Source organism: Phlebotomus papatasi, chromosome 3, assembly GCF_024763615.1.
Source record: "Phlebotomus papatasi isolate M1 chromosome 3, Ppap_2.1, whole genome shotgun sequence".
Taxonomy (NCBI): Eukaryota; Metazoa; Arthropoda; class Insecta; order Diptera; family Psychodidae; genus Phlebotomus; species Phlebotomus papatasi.
The window spans coordinates 48,014,868-48,027,714 of record NC_077224.1 but is presented as its reverse complement, the minus strand read 5'-3'; the positions used below and the strand labels follow the sequence as shown (position 1 = coordinate 48,027,714).

Sequence of the window (12,847 nt, the reverse complement as noted above, 5' to 3'; positions counted from 1 at the left end):
AACGGTAGCGACTTTATCCGCGGAACCGATTAGGGTGGAATCACCACTTCTCGCCAGTACCCCACTTTTCGCCACTTATATTAAAATCACAATTTTTCCATTATTTGTGAAATAAATTAGCCGTAAAACTCTTTGCATCACTACTACTGTTACTTATAGAGTCGAAAACCACTAATTTTTTGTTTTGAATTTAAATGTTTGAGCATTTTTTAGAGGAATATTTTAAGCAAGTGCATCGAATCCAAAATTTTCCTACCAAATACAGTGTCATGAAAATTTTATCGAACAAAATTTACGATTTTGAATAAATAATTTGTCTACTGACCATTTAATTACATTCGGCGAGTACATAAAATTTGTATTTAGTTAGTTAATGTTTTATTTTATATTATTTTTATGTAAAAATGAGCCATGGCAGAAAGTGGTAATATTTTAAAATTGATTCACCACCTGTCGTCATAGTTTGTAATAAGCGACGCTAACTTCACTTCATAGATTCTTAATTGTCAAATCTGCTTAATTTACTTTCTGCAACAGTTTAATAATTTGATATCTCAAATAAAAATGAAGAAAAATCATTTAATGTGGGTAATAATAAGGTGATCATGGGGAAAATGAAATGCTGAATGTATTCTTTGCATAACATTGCTCAAAATAATCGAGTTTGAACCATTCCAAGTGGGTGGCGAAAAGTGATTACAGAACTGGCGAAAAGTGGTGAAAAGTGCCGACGAAGTGGTTCTTTTAGCATTGTTAATAAAAATCAGTTTTTTTAGGTACTCCTGCTTCAAATTGTAGGACGATTGTTTTGATGAATCTACAGCCAATATATCTAACAAGGGAAGTACTCGAGTCATCAAAGTCATATAAAACTGAGGCTTTGCTCAACCAAGCAGAAAGGCATCAAATTAAATGTGATATCCCGGCTAACACATTAATTACTTATTAAGTACTTAATAAGTTCTTAATTCAATAACTTAATTTTAGAGAGTTGTAGAACAATCAACTACTTAAAAAATATATGAAAATGAGACAAACGTCAGCGCTTTGTGACGAGTAGTGAAACTAATATGGCATGACTCAGCCTTAAGACTATGTACTTAATTAAGGTCTTTGTTAAGGTCCTTAATTAAGTAGTTTGTATTAAGGACACGAAAAGTATTTTAACTAAGTACTTAATTAAGTACTTTCAACTAAGTGCTTTTCAAGGAGTTACCCTAATGCATATAAAACATATATATTTAATTCTTCATATTGTTTATTTCTGAAATAAAAGTCAAAATTACACTTTTGCTTAATTGGCCTAATTGGCAAGATGAACATGTTGCTACCGCAACTTTGTTATGTTGTCCGGCATAACACTCTTTCCCCAGTTGCAACTATTGCTGGATGGAACTCTTGTTGTCCTCAAATTTCTCCTGAGAAATGTTTAAGGTGCATCTGGAACAAAAAATCAAAGGAACGATCAAATAAAAAATTAATAATATTCAAGACTTTTTAAAAAGTAGACTCCCGAAACGTGAATTTATGGGACTCCGTGAAGTTATGCACTTCCGGCTCTCGGATTACGCGAGTGGGACTGGAGAGAGGATTCGTCAACATTTGGTAATTTTGTGGGTAATTTACACTCCCGGATCACGCACTGAAGAGAGGATTTAATAAAAAATGGGTCAGTTTTTGGAAATTTAAGCTTCCGTATCGCAAGTTGAAAGCATAAAAGGAAAAATTTAATAGATTTTGGGATACTTGTGAACTTAGTAACATTTCAGGATTACAAAGTATAGGGACTACGGGGAGAACCTTGAGTTATATGTACTTACCACATGAAAATTCAAAGAAGGATGTTAAGTTATTTAATTTCACTGAAATTCACTATTTATAAATTTACGACTAAAAGAAAGAAAACTTTTGAGACACTTCACGTGCTTACTAACATTTTGTGGTTATGTTTTCTGAAATGTCATTTTTCTTATCTCTTTCTAACCAATGGTTAACATGTACCTATCGCATTCTCTATCCCAGTTTCCACTTTTTGCCACCAGATGTCGCTACTTTCGTTCAAAAAAATCCTCAATTAAGTACTTAATAAGTACTTATTAACAACTTAATTTATGAACTTGGCTTAAGTTATTATTTAAGAGCATCGACAATGCCTTTAATTATAGCATTGTGCTAGTAACAGCTTACCTTGTGTTAGCCGGGATATTCAAAAGTGCGAAATTTGTTTAATTTTTTTTAAATCCCCCAAAGTTGAAAATATGCAGCACATAATAAAGAAAATTCGAATGAGACTGCATGCAGCGGTAAGTAACTTTGTGTCAAATTTGAGTTATATGATAATAAGGAGTCAAAAGTTATAATACAGTTAATTTCATTCTTTTTATCTAAAACTAGCGATAAGTGGTTACTCCACCCTAGTCTTACAATTTTTAGTTTCTAATGCTGATGGTACGCCTTCTAGCTCGGTAGGATTTCATGAAATCAAAATTTGAATTTGAATTTATTTCATCTCATTCTTGACTTTTCCCACCCTCCATGCGTCCACCGCCGTCTTAGCGTTGATTCCAACCTCCAGGACTAAACGGTGGAAATGTCTTTTACTCGTACAATATTTTCGGTTTTACAATATGTTTTACATTTCATTGGAGCTAGACCAGTCAAAATTCGCGTCCCTTTCTCTCTCAGAAGATTTGCATAAATCTATACCAGTCTTTCGGTCTCAAAATTAGACTGAACTAAATTCAATTTGGTGTGATGTTTAAAAGAAGAAAAAGAGTGCGAAAGAGTTGGATAGACTAGACATGCAAAGCTTTTAATAAAGGATTTGAATTTTGACTTTATGAAATTTTCCTGATCTAAAAGGTGTGCCGCAGCCATAATTAGAATTTTTAATTTTAGTTTCTATAGTTTACGAAATTCAAAACCGCGAATCTTCGGTTTAAATTTTCTGAATTTGGTTTAAATACAAACTGATTTTTGATCCTAATGACCCCGACACATCTTTTAGATCAGAAAAATTTTATGAAATCGCAATTTGAATCTCTTTCTTTCTCACACGCTTTGGATCTGTCTATCTCATTCTTTCGCAGTCTTCTTCTTCTTCTTTTGAGTATCACACCAAAATAAATTTAGTCCTATGGAATTTGGAATGTGAAAAAAACGAGATATAAACATATGCACAATATATGAGAAAGAAAGGAACACGAATTTTGATTTCATGAAATTATCCTGATCTAAAAGGTGTGCCGGAGCCAAATCCTAGACAATATTTTTTATCTCAACAATAATTGAAGCATCGAAAAGAAACCGTCTAAAGTGTTTATTCCGCCTTAGGGCCCTAATAGACCCAGGTTGATCCTCGAGAGTATTTAGCCTGTGAAATTTTACAGCAGAAGATTAAATACAGGAAACTTATGCACCAGACCTTTAATTTATGGTTCTAAGTTAGAACTAAGTTAGAACCGTAGTCTCTATCTACAATAGGCAGAAAAACGTGAAATTTCATGAAATTTGCCATCTATAGTTCTAACCCTTTAATGTACAGTGGTGGCCATAATAATAGTACCACCCCTACAAAAACCATTATTTTTTCTTTTGTATTTCTTTTAAATTTCGATTTGTCCAAATAATTTTGATGTAGAAATGTTCAAATAAATTCCTTACGTCGAATAGGGGAAAGGCTCATAATTTTGTCCAGTTTCTTATTTTGGACACTTTGAGGATAAAATTGGACACTAAAAATAAATTGATTAAAATGATGGATTTTTATTCCAATATTTGATGAATAATGAATTCTATCTAAATATTTGTTCTTTCTGGAAGATTTTAACACTAAATACGTTAAATTTTGAATATGATTTGAGTTAAAATTGCTTTGTTGAAAATTCAGTGTGAGCAATTGCTTACGAGAAATATGACAGAACTTCGTGTTTACTTCAGTCTTATTTAGCTGTGGTGAAGTACTAACAAGTTTCTTCGCTTTTTTTGAGTGATATTATTGAATACTCATTGAAATACTCATTGGAATACTCATTTCTACAACAAAGTTATTGCAACAAGTTGGAAAAAGATATAAAAATTAAAACAAAAATAAGCTTTACAAAGTGGTCCTATTATTTTGGCCACTACTGTATGATAGTTTGGAATATATCTTTACTGCCAAATTTTACAGGCCAAATATTCTAGAGGATCAGCCTGAGTCTATTTAGGCCCTTACGCTCTCTAGTTTTAAGTCCCAGGCACTCCGAGTTAGTACACATTAAGAATCTCACCAAAAATAAGCTGAATTAGGTTTATTACTGGTTTTATGCTTAGCCGGATGATAGAGTTTTCTACGGGGAGTGGTAATTTCTACAATCTGACTTTTCTCGTTGTAGAAAACAATTCAAGAATGAAAAGTGAATGGAGCTGTATAATTCAGGGTAATAAAAAAGTTTTCTACCAATCAAAGTTCTAAGCTCTACACATTTCTAGTAGTTAAATGGGAGTTATTGTTCCGCAATAGTGTCTATGATGCCACTACGCTACCAACTGCGTAACGTATTATACTTAATATCGCGAGTGCTTTGTCAAGTTTTATGACTAGAGCATGATAGAGCTGTGGCATTCGTTTGCTCTCTGGCACTTGCAATGGTATGAGCGTGTGAAGTAAATTTGCGAGAAGTAATGTAATCTAGCTCTACTGCTACACCCCTAAATTGGGGCTGTCTCCTCACAATCTTTCCCATTCATGAAAACTATTCACAATGTCATACACACAGCACTTGCTGGGGGTTTTAACGGATATGGGAGTCTGGTGGGATCGGGATGGTGCAGGATTTTAGTTGAAATTTAGAAAGGGACCCCCCTCTCATGTGAAATCGGTGTGATGTATGTGTGAGATTTCTGGATGACGATGGTGGGTGTTCGGGAATCTGCTGGCTTGCTATTCATTGTGGCGCGCACAAATCACATACACCACTTTCCACTTTGTCATTTATTTCACTCTATATCTCTCTTGTTACACTTGAGCCATCATACCTTTGCTATGCAGGCACACATTTAACCCCTAGAACTATATTTGCATCCTGGGTGACTGTTTTATACGGTGGATGAAGGGGGAATATATGCAGGAAGGGATGTGGTATTTACCTCGTGCGACCCGTTCTCTGTGAATACAACTCGAGTACAAACACTTGCGGCAAACCGCCGTCATATCCGGCAATGCACTGTATCTCCGTAGACATTTGCGTCTGATTGTACAATGTACAGTTGCTCACTGCAGATGGGAATCCTGTGTGTGGGCAGAATGAAATTTATTAACCAAAAACGGAATTAATAATTTATTGTTTTCATGCGGACTACCCCAATAAAATTTGGCTTTTTTTCTAGTCAGAAAGATGGACAAACTGTGTGGACTTCATTGTGAGAAATTCATCTAGCAAGGAAAGACCATACCACATACAAATGCTTTGACACAATTAGAACTACAATCTGTGGTATCCAAGGAAACTTTCTTATCTGATTTATTAGTCATATTACACCCAGAGAAATCTAACTGAGAAATAAGGGCTAGATTTAAGCACTTTACACAAAAAGAAAAACACTGTGCATTCATTAGTTTAAATGAGATTTACTTCGAATGCCAGTTACTTTATGTATCCATTATTATTTGCTCATTAATGATTTGAATCTGACACATTCCCTCTATTTAAATATGATTTTCGTATTGAGAGATCCTCATTTGTCGGCAAACACTGACTGGTCCGAGCTTCAAAATCACCGAATCACTGCCTCTGGACCAATACATGACAGAGTTTTAATTTTAGATCATTGCAATCCTGCTTAGTACTCTGAGTTTAGTGGAATGGGTCATTCATTGAGGGTAAAAAAGTTCAAAGCTTTTAGCTGTAGCTCTAGATGTTCTATCTGCATTAGGCATTTTGAATTAGACACATCTATAACGAAAACTGAAAAAGCGGATCGCTTCAAAATAGCGGGCCTAGTACCATAGTGAATCCCAAACGCGATGCAAGGATTTTTTTTGGGAACGAAAAATTTTTCACATGTACAAGAAAATGTTTTAAACTTCATTCATTGTAGTTGTCTACAACAAAATATGTCATGTGTCCAAACTTTTCATGAGCAACTTAGATAAAAAAAAAGACTAGGACAGGACACCTAAGAGGGAGCAGTCCTTGAAAAGCTCAGTTTTAGCCAGTTACTTATCTGGTCAAAGATCTGAATACACTTAGAAAAGGTTGAGTGTTACAAGGGGGATGGGGGAATTCTGTAACTCTGTGAAGTGATCATCCTGTGAAGTTCGTGAACCTTTTACTGGCGAATCGTTCACTAGTGAAGCGTTCACAGAGTTAGAGAATTCCTACCCAGGACACGAAATGAGTGTTGTCACAACTAAAATCCAACACTCGAATCAATTAACCTTCATATGAGGCTTGGTATTACACTTGAGGATTGTTTCAACACTCATGAGGTTAAATTCAAGCCTTATCGAATATGTGTATTATCAAGAATCATTCCGGGTGAAGTTGTTCCAGCAAACTCTGGACTTATAAACCTGCGCAACAGAATAATCTATGCCATGTTAACACTAAACCTACCGACCGTTTTGGGTATTTTTTCCTAGCACGCTCGGTCGAATAACAGATCACTGTAGTAGATGGGATACTCAACACATTTTTCTTGAAAAAAAAAAGGAATTTAAACTCCGAAAAATATATTACATGTATATTTTACAAAATTTTAAAGTTTTTTAGCGAAATTGTACCCTTTAAATATGTGTAAATTTTAAAAAGGTTTTAAAATGGTCAATTTAACCAGATTTGGTCACTGGTAAAATAAAAGGATCGCATTGATCCGTTTTCAAAGGATGGATCAAATTCACACGTTCTATTATGAAAAATGTGCATTCAGAGTTCGAAATTTGATCCATCCTTTGCAAAAGGATCAAATTTGGATCAATTTGATTCTTTTATTTTTACCAGTGGTAGGTTTAGTGTTAATTAATTAGAATCGACTTGTTGGAAACGCTTGAAAAATCTCATGTTATAATCTCTAAACGTTTGCTTCATGGTGGGCACACAAATATTCATTTCGCTATAACTTTAAGAACAATAATTATTTTATTCGAAATCTTTTAACATTTTAACTGCTCGAACTCCAAGAGAGAGCAGTTTTTACATTTTTTTTTAAATTTTATTTCAAAAATCAAAGTTTTTATATTTGTCTGAATTATCAGAAATCATTTTTCCGTTTCGTTATAAGCTAATTATTAAAATCTAGTTCGAAAATTTATGTGCTTGAATTAGACGTTTGATCTTAAATTTCGTTTACTATATAACACAGAATAAACTTAGGGGAAAGTGGCCTGCCTTTGTTACGAAATCGGTGTAAATATTATGCATTAAAAAGTGTTAATATTAAGAGGAATAAAAGTTAATCGCACCCTCTTTTTCCTCAGTGTATTAAATGTAGTTCACAAAATGGAAGTTTTACTTTGAGAATTAAGAGAAAAATTGAAACATTCAAAGGCTACCGCATTCAAAGGCACACCACTTTCCCCTATTAAACATTTATATATTTCTCTAGGTGCAATATGACCCTTTTCTCATTCCAAATCTCTCTAAATGTACCCGAAACATTTTGACCAAATAATATTATACAAACCTGCTAGTACAACTTGGAACATGCATGGCTGAGCCTGTGGACCGATTTCGCTGATCCCCCAGCAGGACAATGTTCCAAAATCCTGTGAGTGAAAATGTTCAGAGTTTCAATTTAATTAAGATACTACCACTTAATGTGTATATATAGGGCTATGCAACAAAGAGAGGAAGACAACTTCGTTAGAAATGTTGTATAAGATTGATCAGATTTACAACAAACTCTTATCGAATTATATCATTTATACCTTTACCGTCACTCCATTTCACCAAACTACCATCCCCCCCAATGTTCGTATCTTTTATATCCCACCCATCGCCCAATGGACTTTTGCCGCCACTGTTACACTAGATCCCGGCATTATGCACATTTTCGGGACCGAAAAAAAACGCGCGAAATGGCATTATGCATCGAGAAAATTTGCATACCTACAGGGGCTTTCTTTTGAATAAATTGACCGTTGAACGAATTTCGCTCAGAGTAAAAGTCGATAAAAGTAGTTCAAACAAAAAGATTCAAATGTTTCAACTAATTCAACAATATAAATGCATTAACAAACAGTACATGGCCAGAGTTCTTCAATAAATGGTTAGAATAATAAAAAAATACCTTAAAAAAAAAGAAATTAAAATTTTGTTCTGAAAAAGTAGCAAAATGTTTTCAAATTTCCCGCGTAGCAACATAGTATGCATTCAGGCGTATTTCAAAAATGATTTCATAAATTGACTCCCGATGGTAGGCAAATTTGCATAATTGTGTGTGCATAATTCCGTCAGGTGCATAATCCCGAAGGACTTAATGCCGGGACTGAGTGTACTTTATTTCTGCGTGAAACTCCGATGAAACATAAAAGTCACAACAAGCCTCAACTTTTCCCTTGTCAGCCCCCATTCCACCCCATCCAACACATTCGTGGCCAATTCCGTAGCCAGCCTGAAACTCAAGTGCCAAATGATAAAAGTATCTCAAGAGTGAGACACTAATAGCACCACGGTTTCTCATGGAGCTTTTCGCCAATTAATTTATTACCTCGTAAATGTGTCCGGAGTTATGGTGGAAAATATTTGTGGAAGCTTTCTGTGGAGTGGGATGTGGGAAAATTCTGTCATGAAACAGTTGAAATGACCAAGGAGGAGATTGGCGAAAAAGACGAACAGTGTGGTGTGGTTGGTTAAGAGGTTCACAGCCGAATTTTACATGATAACTGCCGTAAAATCTTATAAATCAATAGCAAAAAATACTCAATTTTAATAAAAAAAATTATATTGAGGCAATAAAAAACGTTTTGAGTTAAAATTATGAATTTCGGACAAAACGAAATTTCGGACAAACCAGTTTACTGTTCGAAAAAATTTTAAAACTACAAAAATTAATAAATCTAATAATCTGAGGTCAGACTTTCAAAATTTAAAAATAAAATATTGCTCTCTCTATCAATTCAGATTTTTTTTTACAAAGTTTACAAAATTTTTACTTCCAAAAGTTTTCGATGTGTACTTGCCCATAGTGGACCAACCCTAAAATTTATGGGATTATTTAGTCAATCTTTTACTTAACAAGGCATATCTTGGTAGGATTACTTTCAACCGAAACACGAGATGAAGAGCATTTCACGAATAACCTCTCGGAAGTGGCAGGCTGAATGGGGTCGTCAATACATCCACCCAGGGAGGAGCAATGGGAAAAGCGATACCTATCGCTGGTAAGGATGAAGCTAATAATGTGTGAATGAAAAAGAGGATCCTCAAGGAGTAAAAGATACTTAGTACATGAGTCTCAACTACGATTCCCAATATTATGACGATGGAATTAAGTGCAATCGTAAAGAAAACCATAAAAGCCTTCCGAAGAATGAATGAGGAAGGCGCGCGTTATCCAATATCCTCTTCAACTTTTTGCCCGAGGATGAGGGTCGCATGGAGAAATTTCACCAAAATAGAAGGTAACCGTTGTAAGAAAAGCTTTCTCTTCTTCATAACACATCCGCCGTTCGACCCCTTGTGCCATACACCACTTTATGAACCATATAATGCTGCGTGTTCACATCCCTCTCATCATCCATCCCATGGTTTTTCCTCCCAACCTCCTCACGTGTGACTTTAGCACGATTTTTTTTTCCATTCAACATCTTCCTCAAATGGAGGAAAAATCTTTCAAATATGTGCTCTTTACACATAAAAACTCTTTCACGATGTATTGAATTTGGTGTTACCATCTCCTACTCCACGATATTTCTAGCGATTTCTACAATGTATTAACATATTTCCTGTACAATTTCTTTTGAATTTAAATATTATATTTACAACTCCCAAAGTGGGATGTTTTGCGTCTTGCAAAATTTCCACTGAATTCGTACCAAAATAGAATCAAGACTAAAATATTTACCAATTTTGTTTGTAATTCAGAATACAGCGATGCGATGGTATAAGAAAATAAATGCAATTTTAGATTTTATAGTGTGAAGATAATATTGTTCTCCATTTTCAGTAAAAAATGAACCTTATTTGCTGGTAAGGTCGGTTACGGTCAAACTGTCATGCACGATCACAATGCAAATTCTTCATCTCCATGGTTTTATTTTATTTTTACAGCTCAAAATCTACCGAGAGAGCAGTAGAGGGAAGTGGGGCACCTTTGAATGTCAGGCAGCTTTGTAATTGGGATTATTCTCCTATGTTTAACCCTTTAAAGACGAGACACTTTTCACGGACCGAAAATCAACAATAAAAATTTAACCGATAAACAAAATCAATGAAACGTCCAAAATCTGACTTTGGAAAATCCAAAAGATTCTGATTCGATGCATTTTTTACCTCTACGAGCGATAGGGACAAAAATAGCCCAAAAATTTAAGTAATTTTTCTGACAATACTAATGAATAATTATTTTCAGTCTAATGAAAAATATTATGTAAGAGTATTGTAGTTTCGTTTTCCATAACGGGTTTGTTTAAAAAAAATTGAAAGTATAAAAAATAAATACATTCATTTTTCAGTGTGAGAATTTAAATATTCGTCATCTTTAAGCTTAAAAATTTGATACATAACAAATCGCTGGAGACTTGCAAAAATATCCTAGATTCCTCTAACCTTCTAATTTGTAATTACGTACAAACATAAGAAAAAAGGAACTTACGGTAGTCAGGAAAAATTATTTTCTTTACGGGACACCGGTGTTCCAATCGTCCTTAAAGGGTTAAGTAGAACTGAGCCATATCACAATGTAATTTAGCTTCTCAATCAGATTGTGCAGCTAAATTATATCATTATAAAGCTCAATATGTTATTTAAAAATTCCAATTTTAAAGCGTTCAAAGCTTCCCCACATTCGAAGATGTCCCACATCCCCCTGCATATATATAATTCCTCGATTTTTTTTACTCTTCAATATCTTTAGCCCCTACAGAACACCTTTCTCAACACAATCTTCACGTTTCAGACCGATTTGTGAGATGTGATGTCACGCTGTTTGTTCCTCCGTTCAACTACCCACTGATCTGTCTGTCTGTCTATCCGGCCGTTACCAGACCGTTACCGATAATAAACCATAAACTAATAATTAATTTTATTATTCGAAAACCAATTGTACCCCTAAGGTGTTTTGCGCAATGTTTTGAGTGTAATAAATAATTTCAAATAAGCTTGATCTTTTTTTTGTATAAGAATAAAAAGGAATTTTGAAAAAAATAAAGCTTTTGAGCTAAGATCAACGTATGTATCTTTATCTTTTTGTCAAAGAAGAGAACATGTATCTATTAGATAGTCTTATCAGAGATTAGGAAGTACTGCCCCTATTTAGATCCGTACTACTGTAAATATGGGCACTCAATGGGTCAAGTGGTAGAGTACTCGCTCTATGATGCAAGCGTCCCGGGTTCGAATCCCCTTTAGGTCACCAGGAATTTTTCTGGCATTAAAGATGTTCGGATTGCATCCAGTGGGCTTCACTGCACTTGATTCCACGGGCATGGGACTGACAACCTCATCCCGTACAAGAAAAAATAATAATGCATGTCTAGAAATCCCCTTGCGGGAAGGTCTTGTTCCATCATGGAATGTTGTGCCAGCATTATTATTATATTATTATTATTACTACTGTAAATACTGTAAATCACATGTTCGAGTAATTCTCAAAGCCTAGAACAATTTGCCACCCATTTTTATTAGTAGTCTAAAAAAGAAATTTTGTAACTTTATGTTTGCCAAAAGCATGTTCTTCTACAGAATATCTCCGTTTCTATTTGACCGATTTTAACGAGTAAAGACGCAAATTAAAGGTCTTGCAAAGCTATACAACTTTCTAGAACTTTTGAACTTTGAGGACCAACGCTAGGTTACACTCGACTACGTTATTAAAATACAGGTTTAAAAGAATGATCAATTTAATCATTCTTTGATATTGTCGTTCGTCACATTGACAAAATGCCCGCTGTAGTCAAAAAACGTGTACCAAAAGAAATAAATTGAATTATCTCGGCTACCGCGTGCAACCGATAAGGTCAATTTTTGAGGCAAAATTATACAGAAGATTCTGGTTGCAATTTTGCAGAAAATTGATTCCAAAAATCGCTGTGTAATAATTTCTCAGTTTAAGTTCCAAATCAAATTTGTATGCAATCCGAATTTGCTAACGTTAAGAATCTAACGCACAATAAATTGATGTACATTATCTGTCCATTTTGAATAAAAAAGACAAGGTTCAATGCAGGGTAGGGGAAAGTGCCCATGCTTTAGACGGTCTCAAGCTTCATAATGACTAAATTTTTTCAATGTTCATTTAGTCCTATGTTAAATTTAGTAATTACATTATAAAGCTTGGGACCATGTAAATGTAAAGCATGGGCACTTTCTCTTACAGTTTTTTTTTTAATAATCCTTGTACTTAAATTTTTTTCTCAATATCGAAATTTTATAATGCCATCCCAAATTTAATTTAAAAAAAGCGTGAATTTTGAGCTAGGGGAAAGCGCGCTACCTTCGGACGACTCAAGCTTCGGACGATTCAATTTTTTCTCTATGTTTCTCATGGATTTTACTCAAAGCTCTTTTCTCAAAATTTGAGGAAATGAACTAGCTATTACAATATAATATTATAATGGGCCAAATTCATTTATAACACATCGAAAAAAAAAATGATATGTGCGAAACATAAATCGTCCGAAGGCAGCGCGCTTTCCCCTATTCCC

General features: G+C 34.5%; 1 protein-coding gene across 1 annotated transcript in view; it reads right to left on the bottom strand.

Moving 5' to 3' along the window:
- Window positions 1-12,847, bottom strand: part of LOC129808040 (neural cell adhesion molecule 2) — a 325,350-nt gene that overhangs the window by 52,570 nt on the left and 259,933 nt on the right. The window contains exons 16-17 of the mRNA XM_055857702.1: window positions 7,666-7,747; window positions 5,131-5,272 (exon numbers count right to left, since the gene is read on the bottom strand). Of these exons, the coding sequence (XP_055713677.1) occupies window positions 5,131-5,272; window positions 7,666-7,747 (224 nt within the window). The remainder of the gene's footprint in view (window positions 1-5,130; window positions 5,273-7,665; window positions 7,748-12,847) is intronic.